This window comes from Bombyx mori, chromosome 18, assembly GCF_030269925.1.
Source record: "Bombyx mori chromosome 18, ASM3026992v2".
Taxonomy (NCBI): domain Eukaryota; kingdom Metazoa; phylum Arthropoda; class Insecta; order Lepidoptera; family Bombycidae; genus Bombyx; species Bombyx mori.
Genome location: NC_085124.1, coordinates 2,895,430 through 2,909,307, shown reverse-complemented (window position 1 = coordinate 2,909,307; position 13,878 = coordinate 2,895,430). Strand labels below are relative to the sequence as shown.

The 13,878-nt window shown below is 39.5% G+C and overlaps 1 protein-coding gene and 1 long non-coding RNA gene across 2 annotated transcripts; one reads left to right on the top strand and one right to left on the bottom strand.

The window, feature by feature from the left end:
• Window positions 1-3,576: 3,576 nt before the first annotated feature.
• Window positions 3,577-13,006, bottom strand: LOC101744945 (uncharacterized). The gene is made up of 7 exons (XM_004928097.5): window positions 12,700-13,006; window positions 10,379-10,567; window positions 9,272-9,416; window positions 7,702-8,265; window positions 6,458-6,631; window positions 5,344-5,473; window positions 3,577-4,870 (listed from the first exon to the last, which is right to left on the bottom strand). The coding sequence occupies exons 4-7, from the start codon at window positions 7,801-7,803 to the stop codon at window positions 4,770-4,772; spliced, it is 507 nt and encodes a 168-aa protein (XP_004928154.1). The 5' UTR covers window positions 7,804-8,265; window positions 9,272-9,416; window positions 10,379-10,567; window positions 12,700-13,006; the 3' UTR covers window positions 3,577-4,769.
• Window positions 11,576-12,461, top strand: LOC134200545 (uncharacterized). Its single transcript, XR_009975509.1, has 2 exons — window positions 11,576-12,092; window positions 12,212-12,461. It is a non-coding gene; the product is annotated as an uncharacterized LOC134200545 (long non-coding RNA).
• Window positions 13,007-13,878: the final 872 nt, after the last annotated feature.

The window sequence follows — 13,878 nt, the reverse complement described above, 5'->3', positions numbered from 1 at the left end:
CCGTAAGCGTTAAAAAATCCTATCGTTACGGATAGGGGCTTTATTCTACTTATGTACGCCATTGATTACCGGCGGAGCGAGGGGAGGACGTACGTATTTAACGACGCGTATACGTCAGCGTATTCTTGCACAACGGCGATGAAGTGTTGTGCAGTGGAGGCGGCGCGAATGGCGTCACCCAAAGCATTAACACGCTCAAAGTTGATCGACTGAAAAAAGTCGATCGCTAGAGCGAGATTGTCGGACGCGGTCGGAGTGCTGGTCGCGGGGGAAGAACGAATCACGGGGGAGGGACGTATCGCGGGGACAGGACGAATCGCGGGGGAGGGAGCTACAGCCGTGTTCGTGTACGGCAACGGTTTAGCCCAGGCCGAGCCGCTGGGCACCGGCGCCGGCACGAAGGCAGGCTTAGCCTTCGGCACAGAGGGTGCCGTGGCTTTGATGTCAGGGCCGGAAGCTCGGAGGCGGTTTTGACGCGCGACGCGGCGATTTATTTTAGGGGCTCGAGGGCATCCACGGTAATTCGCGGGGTGACCCTGTGTTCGGCACAGGACGCAGCTAGGTGGTTCCGTCGCGGTTTTTTGATCGCGAGTGCAAAGAGTCGTGGCGTGATCGTCCAAACACTTGACGCATCGAGGGCGCGCGTGACAATTACGGGAAGAATGCCCGTACAACTGACAATTGTGGCACTGGCTCGGAGTGCCTTTTTTATGAGGGGTTTCCACGGTGATTCCGGAAAGCCTACAGACAGTTCGGACGTTAAAGATTTTCTTACCCTCGGGGGTAGACTGGAGGGCGACGAGAACCATATTGTATGGCTCCCTCCCGCGTCCTGTGTGCATGCGGTGCACGGAGTTTACGGGTAGGCCTTGTTCGAGTAGGTCGGCCTTTACGAGCTCGGCATCTAACTCCTTGGGGATGCCACGTATGACTGCACGGAGCTCACGCTCCTCCTGGAGCGTATACGTATGATAACTTATACACTCCTTTCGGAGGTAGCTTGAGAGGGCCCTATGGTCGTCGGGTGTTGCTACTTTTATCTGTATCCCGTTCGCGAGGTTACGGGCACTGACAAAATTTATGTTTTTGGCCTTAAGGGCCAGGGAGATACGGTCCCAAGCAGCCTTCTCTTGAAGAATCAACGGAGGAGGGGCCTGAATTCTCGTTTGTGCCACCGGGTGCGGCGACGGCGTGGCACGGGGACAGGGAGCGACGGGGGTCGGAGGGCGGGGGCGCGACGCGTTCGCGGCTTTGCTTATTTTAGCGGCCGCGGAAGCTCGGGACTCCGCGGCGCGCTTCTTACCCTTTTGCACGAGAGTGAATCCATCTGTTAATGAGGCGGGAACGAGGTCAACCTCCATATCCGAGTCAGAGTCGGAGGACGAGGAGGAAGGCGCGGGAGCGGCGGACGCGACGGAGGCCGCAGACGATCGCTGAGGTAAAACGGAAGCTGCCGCGGTAGACCCGGGAGTTTTTCGCGACAGTATGGGGGACACGGGTGTGCTGGGCGCGACGGAGGCTGCGGTGTACGGCGCGGGAGTTTTGCGCGCGCTTGCAGGGGACGCGGGAACGGCAGGCGTGACGGAAACGGCGGGCGCGGCGGGCACGGCAGAACAGTTCACGGCGCGTTTAGCTTTGTAAGCTAAAAATTCTGATTCGAGGGCCGGGTATTTCTCGCTTAAGAATTCCGCGAGCAGTGTGTTGGTTGGAGAAAACTCCATTTCTTCGGACTGCCCAGGGGGGGCTGCCCCGGGACTTAAACACGCGCTCGCCTTGCGGCGAGGCCCCTGCGTCGGTAACACTAAATTGGCCGAAGCGATTCTAGGAATTTTAGAAATTTTAGTGAATAGAATAAATAGAATAGAATTAGAGTGAATAGAACCACTGCACAGTTTCCGGGCGGCAATGCCTTGTAATTAGGCGCAGGTACAAATTCCGAGAAACACTTGGGCCACAGATGTGCCACGAACAATGATCTATTATCACCGGTAGTCACTTCCGACAAAACACTTGGACGCCAGATGTGCCACGAACCGAGGTCGGGCAATCGAACGAACAATGAGCACGTCCACGCGCGTCGGTAGCTCAAATCGCACTACCAGTTGATCGAGTGCTAGGTCAACCTCAACTACGGGATTCGAGTTCGATTCTGAATCAAGGCAATTTTTTTTTAAGGATATCTGATTTTATATCTTTGGATGCTCATGTTCTTATCACGTATGTGCTTACAGCACCCGTGACACAGGACAAAAGAGCCTCGTGAGTAGCTTAGATATTGAACGTGGAGATATTTATCCTGACTTTTTCACTAACCTAGAGAAGGTCGGCTAGGGAAGGCAAATAAACCGAATGTTCTTATTAAGCTCGACTCAACAAATGTTCACGATTGACTTCCACGGTGAAGGAATAACATCGTGTAATAAAAATCAAACCCGCAAAATTAAAATTTGTGTAATCACTGGTGGTAGGACCTCTTGGGAGTCCGCACGGGTAGGTACCACCACCCCGCCTATTTTCACCGTGAAGCAGTAATGGGTTTCGGTTCGAAGGGTGGGGTAGCCGTTGTAACTATTCTGAGACCTTAGAACTTATATCTCGAGGTGGGTGGCGCATTTACGTTGTAGATGTCTATGGGCTCCAGTAACCACTTAACATCAGGTGGGCTGTGAGCTCGTCCATCCATCTAAGCAATAAAAAAAAAATACTAATACTGAAGTGTTGAAGCTGGTTCCGAGACTCGTAATCACCCAATATCTCTCAGAGTGGGCGGTGGCTTTCATGATGGTGCGCCAGATCAATCCCTTAGCTTCAGGAGAACTTGAGCTCATCTATCGATGTCAGCAACGAACAACAGGTCAGTACTCTACGAGATTTCCTTCTCCTTGCATCGCTTTCCTCATTACCGAGAGACGCAACTTCCCCGCTGCATCATTTTCTCACGTACGATTTTCCTCCATCTGCTGCGACCCTTGGCTTCGTGAAGGGCATCGTGGAGTTTGAAGTTCAGATAACTAGTATTAATCACGCAAAATCAGCTTACGCCAAACTTCATTGCGTGATACAAAGCTTGGAGCACATGCAATTAAAAAATACACATGTTACATTAGGCATGTTCCACATTATCCGTATGCCCTCTGATCGTGCTTATTTAGGATAATGTACAAGTATAATGACGTTGGGTTTAAATAATTCGTGTAATTATCGAATAGAACTCATTACGCATTTTGTTCAGGAAAAAAATATCGGTACACAATAAACTGTATAAATCTATCTAATATATATATATAAAAATGAATTGCTGTTCGTTAGTCTCGCTAAAACTCGAGAACGGCTGGACCGATTTAGCTAATTTTGATCTTAAATTATTTGTGGAAGTCCAGAGAAGGTTTAAAAGGTAGATAAATATGAAAATGCTCGGAATGAAATACAAAAATAACAATTTTGTTTTTCCTTTGATGTGTCCCCCGTGGGACGGATTTCTTTTGTTTGTTTTATGTTTATGTTATACATTATCGATTGAGGCACTACCAATTCTGCCGGGTCAGCTAGTAAATAAATAAATAAATAATCTACGCATTTTACCTGTGAAATTTTATTTATGTACGGACACAAACAATTTTATTACAATACAAAATCTTAGGTTTCTTCGTTCTCGTAATCAAAGGTTCCCGTATTCAACCAGGAGACTTGCTTAAATCTTTCTGAGTAGGCCATACTATTTTCTTTGTTACGGCGAAAAAAAACTAAGCTTTTTTAACAATATTTATACTCGACATTTATACATTTCGCAGTCAACTTGGATTACCGTAAAATGAGGGGAATCGGGACGCGTTTTAAGTTCGACATTGATTTTTATCAAATTTTTTTGTAGTTAAAGTAATAAAACGGAGATCGTAATGGTTCCAGAGGCTTCAATTTTTATATACGATGCGTTATCATACATAGTTCATTACAAAATAAATATAAAAACTGAAAAAAACCAGCTTGACCCGATTCACCTTGGCTTTGGGGTAAATCAGGCTCCGTATGGGGACAATAGTTTTTCAATAGGGCTGGCACTATTTAGTTGTTAGATAGATATCTAACTTTAGTTAATTAACTTTGTAATATCCTCAATGAGTTACAAAACTTTGATGACTAAATTAAACTATTTAATATTCTTAAACACTAAATAAAAGTAATTTTCAGCTCAACAAAGTTAAATCTAACAACTCGACAAAAGTATTGTGACATCCCAGATTTGTCCCTATTCTAACTCTAGTCTCTGTTCCCCCAATCTACTGTATCCTATTGCCTATCTGCATCGATATCACGGGCTACTATTTCGAATCGCTGTCTGAGGATTAAAATAGTAAGGCTACAAAGGATTCTTGAAAAAACACTTCATTATGGATCCTCCTGACTCATTAGCGGTGCTTTTAGGTACCACAAGCACCGGTCACCGTCCTCGTTGAACCCGTCGCTTGCGACGAAGGGCTCGAGGAGAAGCTGAAATAGCCTCTCAAGGCTATCGACATAGGTGGGAAAATAATAATCTTGAAAGACGCCTCTGTTTAAAGATCGAAGCCACGGTTCCAGTCTCCCATATTCAGAACATATGAAGTTTTTTAAACTGTCGCCTTTAAGAAGGAGGACATTTTGCTTTTGCATTACTTCGCTTGCAGATTATGGGGTATTTGTTGTTTAAAAAAACGCTGTAGTTACATTACTTGAACTTAAATTAAATTAAACCTTAAATACAAATAGCCGAAGAGTTCGATTCCCGATGCTCAGACGACCTCGTGCCGATGCGCTACGTATTGCACTTCGGAATTTTGTTCTAACAACCTAACAACGCTATACACCAGGAACAGTAGATACACGTTTAAACCTGAAAACGATAATGAATTGCTGAATGTTGTTATAGACTATTCTAGAAATAATATGACAACGCAAACAAAATTCTTTAGTGACAAGACTCATAGACTCTTTTACTGGTGGCAGGACCTCTTGTGAGTCCGCGCGGGTACGTACCGCCGCCCTGCCTATTTCTGCCGTGAAGCAGTAATGCGTTTCGGTTTGAAGAGAGGGGCAGCCGTTGTAACTAAACTGAGATCTTAGAACTTATATCTCAAGGTAGGTGGCGAAATTTACGTTGTAGATGTCTATGGACTCCGGTAACCACTTAACATCAGGTGGACCGTGAGCTTGTCCACCCCGCAGAGCAATAAAAAAAATACCGAATAAAATATTTAACATTCTTAAAGACCACGCAACAATACGCTGCATCTGTTAATCCGCAAAGCTTACTCGATCCCTTACACTTTTTAAAAACCTCACACGCAAACATTGATTTTACTTTACCTAAAAAGAAGAAGTAAATCGTATTCTCGACGTATTCTCTGTAATCGAAGTACACCAGGTCCACCAGCAGCGTAACAAGCTGGAAAACTATCCCAAAATACAAGTACGCCTTTAATAAACTTTTCTTTTTCTGTGAACGAAAAAAATACAGACAAATAGATCACACACATATTAAAAGTGGCATTAAACACACACAAGTGAAAAATTCATAAGTCTTCGTGTCGTGTGAATATTAGATCTGTGGCCTGGAGTTACTATACCCCGTCTATTAACATTGGTTTCGTAAAAGGCGTTTAACGGATTATAAGGGAAAATTTGCAGCAGTGTTCTCTGAGTATTATGTCAGCATAAGACATACTGACATTTTCTTTTGGTTGGACGTGAGTACGAACGTATGTAAAAGACTGTTGGAAACTACCCGAAAACAAAAAGTAGGTACATGTTTGAAGTCAGTCCTTGTGTAGTGCATGCAGACTTTTGGCTCTGAATTGCGGTAGTCACTTGTTATTGGTTAGACTATCAATACTATATAAAAAAACGCAATTGTAAGTTAAAACATGTAAGTTATGGCACGCTTTCACGAATGTTATTTGATCCAGTGAGGATTCGACGTCAGGTACCAAAGAAGGCCACTCAGCGTGTGGACTATAGACTATCTAATAAAATGCTTTTCAGGATATTATCAAAATAACCCTTCTACTCATATCTGATCATAAAATATTTATAACTACTGATACCATGCACCCCACGGTTTTTTTACAATAAAATCATTTTTTCTTACACTATTTTTAATTCAAATTTATTATTTTTATTATTTATTATTATTATTTTTCTATTTTTTAGTTGGATTTTCTATAAAAGCGTATTTTGTTAGTTTTTTTTAAACTATTAATTATTTTTCATTTTCTAGTTGAATTTCAAGTTTTTCAATTTTTTAATACTGAATTGTTATCGGTCCTTTTTAAGTATACCGAATTTCTAGTTAATCCGACGTTTTGAAGGGGGTCAAAATCATGTTCAAAGATTCCGTTACATACTAACATACATATACGTCTGAAGCTAATAATAAAAAGCGTATTAAAAATATTTTATGTCAACAACAATAATCAGGTACCTTATGAGCTCCAATCAATAACAATACGGTCATTACAACATCTACAATTATGAAGGTGATGGTCAAAGGCAGGTGAACCAGGGGATCGATGTGGCTTGTATCCAACGTCTTGTCAACGCCGACCTGCTCCACCAAAAGGATCACCAGTAATGGCAGAGAGAGCAGAGACAGTGCCTGAAACACGGTTTTTCAAGGTAATTCCAATTGTTTTCATGTTATTTTAAATGAGAGTCATGTTTCTAATTGAGAAACCAATGCCATAGTGCCGCTAGGACGACAAATTCAAGGATTTTGACAGTAAGGTAGGCCTAATAGCTCAATGGCTCAGGAGCGCATTAATGAATAGAACCAAATCGGGATTACAACCCGACCGGAATTACAAGATCCAGCTTTTTTTTATTGCTTAGGTGGGTGGACGAGCTCACAGTCCACCTGGTGTTAAGTGGTACATAGACATCTACAACGTAAATGCGCCACCCACCTTGAGATATAAGCCCTAAAGTCTCAGTATAGTTACAACGGCTGCCCCACCCTTCAAACCGAAATGCATTACTGCTTCACGGCAGAAATAAGCGAGGTAGTGGTATCTACCCGCGCAGACTCACAAGAAGTCCTACCAGCAGTCAATTAATTAATTAATAACGTCCTTCGTGTAATATAAACCTTTTTAATACGAATATTTTAAAGCTACTATGGCAAACGAATACACACCGCACTTATTGGCGTGTGCCATGTCGTCATTGGCATGACTATCAAACAATGACAGGGAATAAGATATATCACTACATATCAATAATGTCACTTGATAACTGTTAGAAGATCTAATGATTATTTTAAGTTTGAGCATTGTAGAATGTGGACGAGCGCAAGGCTTATGTAGTCTTAAAGGATTATCAGAGTCTAATTGGTAATTTTATTGATATTTTATTTTTATCATAAAATTAACTTCAACCTGGAACGTATGAATCTTTTGAACATGTTTTTACAATTGAATCGGTTCGAACTGTGGTACAATATTGAAGATTTTAAAGAGATCGAGAAGTTGTGTCAAAATGAATGGCTTAAATATCGTTGTTGTCGCAAATCGTGAGGATTACCTCCCAAAATTATGTATATCACAATACTTTGTTAGAAAGCAATAAAAAATTAACAACTTTCATATAATTGAATCCTTAAGTAACTGATCTATTTAATACTGAAATTAGAACGTTGCTATGAAACAATACGAATGAAAGTATACACACCAAATTAACATATCCAAATATGGTTATTCCCCTGCGTATTGGCACGCAGAAACAGCACTTTCTAACTATCGGCACTCGACAATTTGTCTGTTGAAACTTCATTTTTCCACTTGTACTTTTTAACCTCGAGTTGTTATTGTATGCAAACAGTTGAAATCGTGTGAACGAAATGAGCCCACAATAAAAGTCTGAGGCGTTTATAGGATATTTCCTGTCCACACACAACGTTCATTAAGCCTAATAGAATACACGCAAGTGAAATGAGCAGACTTCTACGTTTGAGAATAATTTTAGCCGATTTCATAAAAGGGGAGCATTAAATAAGTTTTTTTTTTTTCTAAATAAAAAAAAAGTAACAAAACATTATTTGGTAACACTTTATTAAGGAAATGTACAATTTTAATTATCTTAAAATATTTCATTTCGATTACGGATTCGTATCTACCCAGGCCACAGGATGGAAAGTGACTTCCGATACGTGGTTGACGTAACTCATCCGCCCTTCCTGATAACGATTTTTGGATAGTTCATTATGTATCAGCAGCGTGAGATACAACTGCATGACTAGAAAGAGAAAAACGAAATTTTTTGCATTCCTTCGTTATTGAAATCTGCCTTTCATATCGATTTGTCTTTTTTTTTTTACCAAATAATCGTTAGCAGCCTACAAAGATATTCCAACCACGAACTAGGAAGAAGAGTTTTGACGCTGTCATTAGATAATTACATATCGAGTCTGAATGGAGGTCGTTGTGAACATCTACATTCCTCACATACCACGGTGCAGAAACGGGATGGGATTCTTATCGAACCCGTTAATTTACTCGGCGAGTAAATTAATCAACAGACACAGCCCACTAATTTTATGGCCAATCTTCTCAGTGAGTCGCGTTTCCGATCCGGTGGTAGATTTTGCTAAGCACATGCTCTTGCTAGGGTTAGTGTTAGTAACCACATCAGGCTTGAGCCCCGTGAGCCCATCTACTTGTTAAGGTTACACTGAAATGGTCTCTCACAACCTTTAGTTTAGGTAGGAAAAAAGAAAAGAAAAAAAAGGGAAAAAAAAAGAAAAAGAAAGAGTTTACATATATGCGGGCCGCTTGAGCGAACACTACACTTGCATAGGTCATGATGGAACGTATGCAAGTTTTGTAGAGTGTCAACTTGTTACGAAGGGACAATTTACTTCGCTTGGGGATTATAGAGTATTTGTTTTTTAAGGGTTGTTAAAGAGGACGCTTTGCGCTCTTATATATCATCGGAGAAACTGGTGATTCCAGTCCAGAGTGTGTCCAGAGTGAGTCGGAAAACCGAACACTTTTAACCTTCTCTGAGCGATTTCTCAGTAGCCTACAAAATCTTACAACTTAAGCTCAGTAGCCCGATAGGTCTCCGTCTAGGGTATTTTAGATTTAGTTGACAACACCTGTTGAAAACAACGGTATTATCGCCTTTAGTCTGTCGGGGCTCTTATCTTATAAATATCGTCTCTTTGGTTATGAAATACAAACATATTTAGAGTGTGGTTCGACTTCCAGATCGCCATAAAAATCCAGAGTAAATTACTTACCCAAGCCAATGAAAGCCAAGCACACATCAATGGGATCGAACCTGGTGTATTCGTAGTCTTGTCTCACAACCAATAGAACTACAAAAGCAGCTAAAGTTGTTGTTATACTATAATAATAGTAGATTCGCATTAAATACGGTCTCTTCTGCAATTAAAATACAAATTAAACTAGAATAAAAAATAATCGCCCAAGTCGATATCAAGATTTCAAACCCAGTTTAGAACAATTTATAAGTTTGAAGACAATATGAATTTGAATTTAAAACACATTAAACAATCAAAGATAATGGTGAATTCTGGTAATTATATCTATTGGGTTCGTTACTGTTGACTGACATACTGTTTTTTTTTATTTCAAAATCAGAGGGTTTGGTTAGACAGAATAACTTAGTAGCAAAATAGTTTGTTTTTGTAGCAAATAAAATAAACAGTTTACTATCAGAAAAAATATTCAATGTAGTAGAAGACAAAATAATCAGTTTAGTATCAGAAGAAGTAGTTAGTTTAATAGTTGATAAAATAATCAGTTTAGTATCAGAAGAACTAGTTAGTGTAATAGCTGATAAAGTAATCAGTTTGGTATTAGAATAAATAGTAAAGTAGCAGATAAAGTAATCAGTTAAGTATCAGAAGAACTAGTTAGTGTAATAGTTGATCCTATAATCAGTTTGGTATCAGAATAAATAGTTCGTCAAGTACCAGATAAAATAATCAGTTGTATCAAAGAAAAAAAACAGTGGAATAGCAGAAATAAATTTAGATAATCTTGTAATCTACTCTACAATACCACGAGATTGAGGATCGATTTCAGATCGGTCAGTTTCTTTGTTGAATATACATATTATTTGGTATTCGAGGTAAATTCTAGATAAATGGTCAAGCCAAAACAGTTAAGTGCGATTCTTTCTCTTTTTTAGTCAACAAATCTGTTTGTTTGGTAACTTTTAAGAAGTCATACATTTACTAAAGGAAAAAAATTGGACATAGTTTCTTTTCCAAAGTTTAAAAAACAATATAGATAATGCTATACAGAAAATAGATCTATTCAATGGATGATTACGGTCTAATTTCGATCATGCGAACGATAATTTATTTAAATTAACTTACCGCGTGGGCTCCTATCACTAATATGATATTAAAAACGACTTCTAGAGTGTAAATGACGATGGTGAACCATACGTGAGTATACATTCCAGTCCCCCTGAACATCATAGGAATATCAGTGAGAAGGTCCGAAATCTTATTAGTACGAACCAACCAATGCGATTCAACTCCTAGTATCAGTAAAGAAAACGTCTGGAAATAATAGTGCTTGTGTTACGATAAGGCGCTTGTTGTATTTTACGTTTAGCTACATTAGTCAAGCTCAAGAAAGTTCAATGAAAGATTTTGTTTGTGATCAGCAATCGATATAATCTTAAAGATTTGAAATTTCGATTAATAAATATATTGTTAATCCACTACTCGAGGTAAATATATTATTATTGTTAATCCACTCCCAATCGATAACTAAAGCTTCTAGTTTTAAGACTAAAGTTTGTTTTTAATCATGGTGATCCAGAGCAGACATTAGGCCAAAGTATTAAAAATCTAAAAGCGTTGTTGGTCGTTTACACACTTTCTTTTTTTTTATTGCCTAGATGGGTGGACGAGCTCACAGCCCACCTGATGTTAAGTGGTTACTAGAATCCATAGACATCTACAACGTAAATGCGCCAACCACCTCGAGATATAAGTTCTAAGGTCTCAATATAGTTACAACGGCTACCCCACCCTTCGAACCGAAACGCATTACTGCTACGCATTACGCAATAACATCGTGTAATAAAAATCAAACGCGCAAAATTATAATTTGCGTAATCTCTGGTGGTAGGACCTCTTGGGAGTCCACACGGGTAGGTCCCACCACCCCGCCTATTTCTGCCGTGAAGCAGTAATGCGTTTCGGTTTGAAGGGTGGGGCAGCAATTGTATCTCAAGGTTTATTAGGTATCAAGGCGCATTTATGTCATAGATGTCTATGTGCTCCATTAACCACTTAATACCTGATGTGCTGTGAGCTCGTCCACCCAACTAAGCAATAAATAAAAAATGTACTATGGTAATCTATTAACGTCAAGCAGTGGGCTCATGTTCTCAACAGATCTCAAGAACTCGATGAGCTAGCAGCCAAGCAAGGGCTTGGTTTTTTATCAACTAGCGTCTTAGTACGCCAGCACTCTGTATTGTGGTTCTGTCATCTGATGTATTCAATCCTAAAGTTTAATGATACATTAAGAATTAGATACATTAAGAAGGACTAACGCCCGGTTCCAATATCCAAAAAACGAATCGTTTTATATTACGATCCGTTACAATATCTACGAATCGTAGGACAAAATAGTTCCTATAAAAACGACTCGTTTTTAAAATTACTGATGACTTGCTACTAACGGATGGGAGGGCTAACATAACGGTTCGTACTGCGTTTTGTATGGAGACTGTTGTCTGTAGTGTTCCTATATTATTTTAGAAATGTCAGTGAGCTGTCACAACTACGACGCGTAGAGCATTTTTTAACCTACCGATTTTGTTCGGTTGTGCTTTGGAATTTTTGTGTTTGTGTTTTTTCTTTTAAAATGTCGAGTTCAGAAAGTGATAACGAAGTTTTAATGTTACTGAATTCAAGCGACGATTCAAGTGATGATACGCGAAGTAATAGAGTGTATAAAACAAGAATCAATTATTATTCAGAGCTCGATAATCAGGAGTTTCAACTAAGATTTCGGCTCGACAAGCAGTCTGTGCAATTACTGTTAGGTGAAATTTATCCTTTTTTAAAGGTAAAAGGAACCAGGCTCGTATTTTTAATGCCAGCCGTTAATTGGTATTTTATGAAGTAGTTAACTATTTAACAAGTGATTACATGAAAATAGTATTTACTAGTTTATTTTAATTCTAGGAATCATGGAATATCTCCCTTACATTACAATTTATCAGTTTTTTTTGGTATTTTGGCGCGGTCCGGCCGACATCTGGCGTTTCCTTTGTCTCTTCATGGCGTTTTGTTCACTTTACAGTTAAAACTAAAGTAACTGTTTTTAAATTGTGAATGTTCAAATAAAATTACATATGTGATGAATTACAATTAATTTATATTATTTTAAAATATTTATGTAAAAATACTAATAAAAACTTATGTATTTTGAAAAGAGTTTTATTTCTAAAGGATCTTTGTAACACAATCATTTGCATTACCGAAACGCAGAGGGATTCGTTAGTAAGCAGCGCGCCGACGGATGCTCGTAGGTAACGCGGCAAGTAAAATAGTTGTGGAACGCTAATATACGGCTACGTATTGGTAGCATGATTACGATTAGTTGTTATAATACAATGACGATTCGTTATTTTTTGGAACCGGGCCTAAATAGATTTTTGAAAGACACTCACCATATTTAAATAACCAAACACAATGATACCGTAACGCAGAGGTATGCAGAAAAAACATCTCCTGCATTGGGGTAATTCTAAACGCATTTCAAACACTATGGGAGACCTTTTTTTTTAATTATAGCAAAAATATTACAGTGTCATATACAAACGCGAATACAGGTTAGGTGTATAGCTAATATGTGTAGTTGTAACCGACTGAGATGATTCCAATTATCTTATTTACGGACCTGCGGACTAGGAAACAGGAATGTGTCATCTCCTCTTTTACTAGAAACATTCTTTGTTCGAAGTCAGAAACTTTTGTGGTTTCCCTTAGTATATTTTACGTTAAAATAGAATTTAATTACGTCTCGTGTGCTCGCATGGGTAGGTAACACCTGTCTTTTTCTATCGTGAAACAGCAATGCGTTTCAGTTTGAAGGGCGAGGCAGCCGTTGATCTGTAAAAACTGAGACTTAAGACTCATGTTTATGATTCTATTTATTCTAATTCACAGGATTCTAATGTTGTAAATTAAAAAAGATGCGAGGTGTCGTGGGACACCGGATAGGAACGAAGTTCCTTATTATAAAAATATTAATTTTAATTTCTATTCGAGGTGTAAAGAAAATATAACTGGAGGCTTCGCAACAACCCACGCTCATTCCGTAACGTGCGAACTTATTGTGGTACACTTCATTCACGGTTGCTTGCATAAGAGTTAGTGTATTGCGCAAACGAACGCTCTGAGGTGATGGTCAATGAATGATAAAAAAAATTGTTATTTTTTGTACGTTATTACAAAGTTAATTCGTACACTGTGCATTACTAATAAAAATCTTACGTTACGGACGTTTTTTCCCAGTTACGGTACCCCTCCGCATCGTCCCATAACGAACTTCGTTCCAATATCATCTAGTATTAAGCGGTTGTGAAACGTAAACATGACAATGAAAATACCCACCTTGAGACATGGTCGATGTCACAATTAAAGTATAATAGGATAATTCCTACCCTTAAAAATGGAATGCATGACAGTTTAGGATCATACTAAGGCTGATTGGCTTTCACTATCCCTCGTTGCGCGCTAGCTACAAGTCCAGCTACTAATGCACTACCAAGTGAACGAACGGTTGGCTTTTTTTTTTCCTAAAGTAATAAACAGGAAGAAAGCTACCCTTGAAGCCGTACTTATTT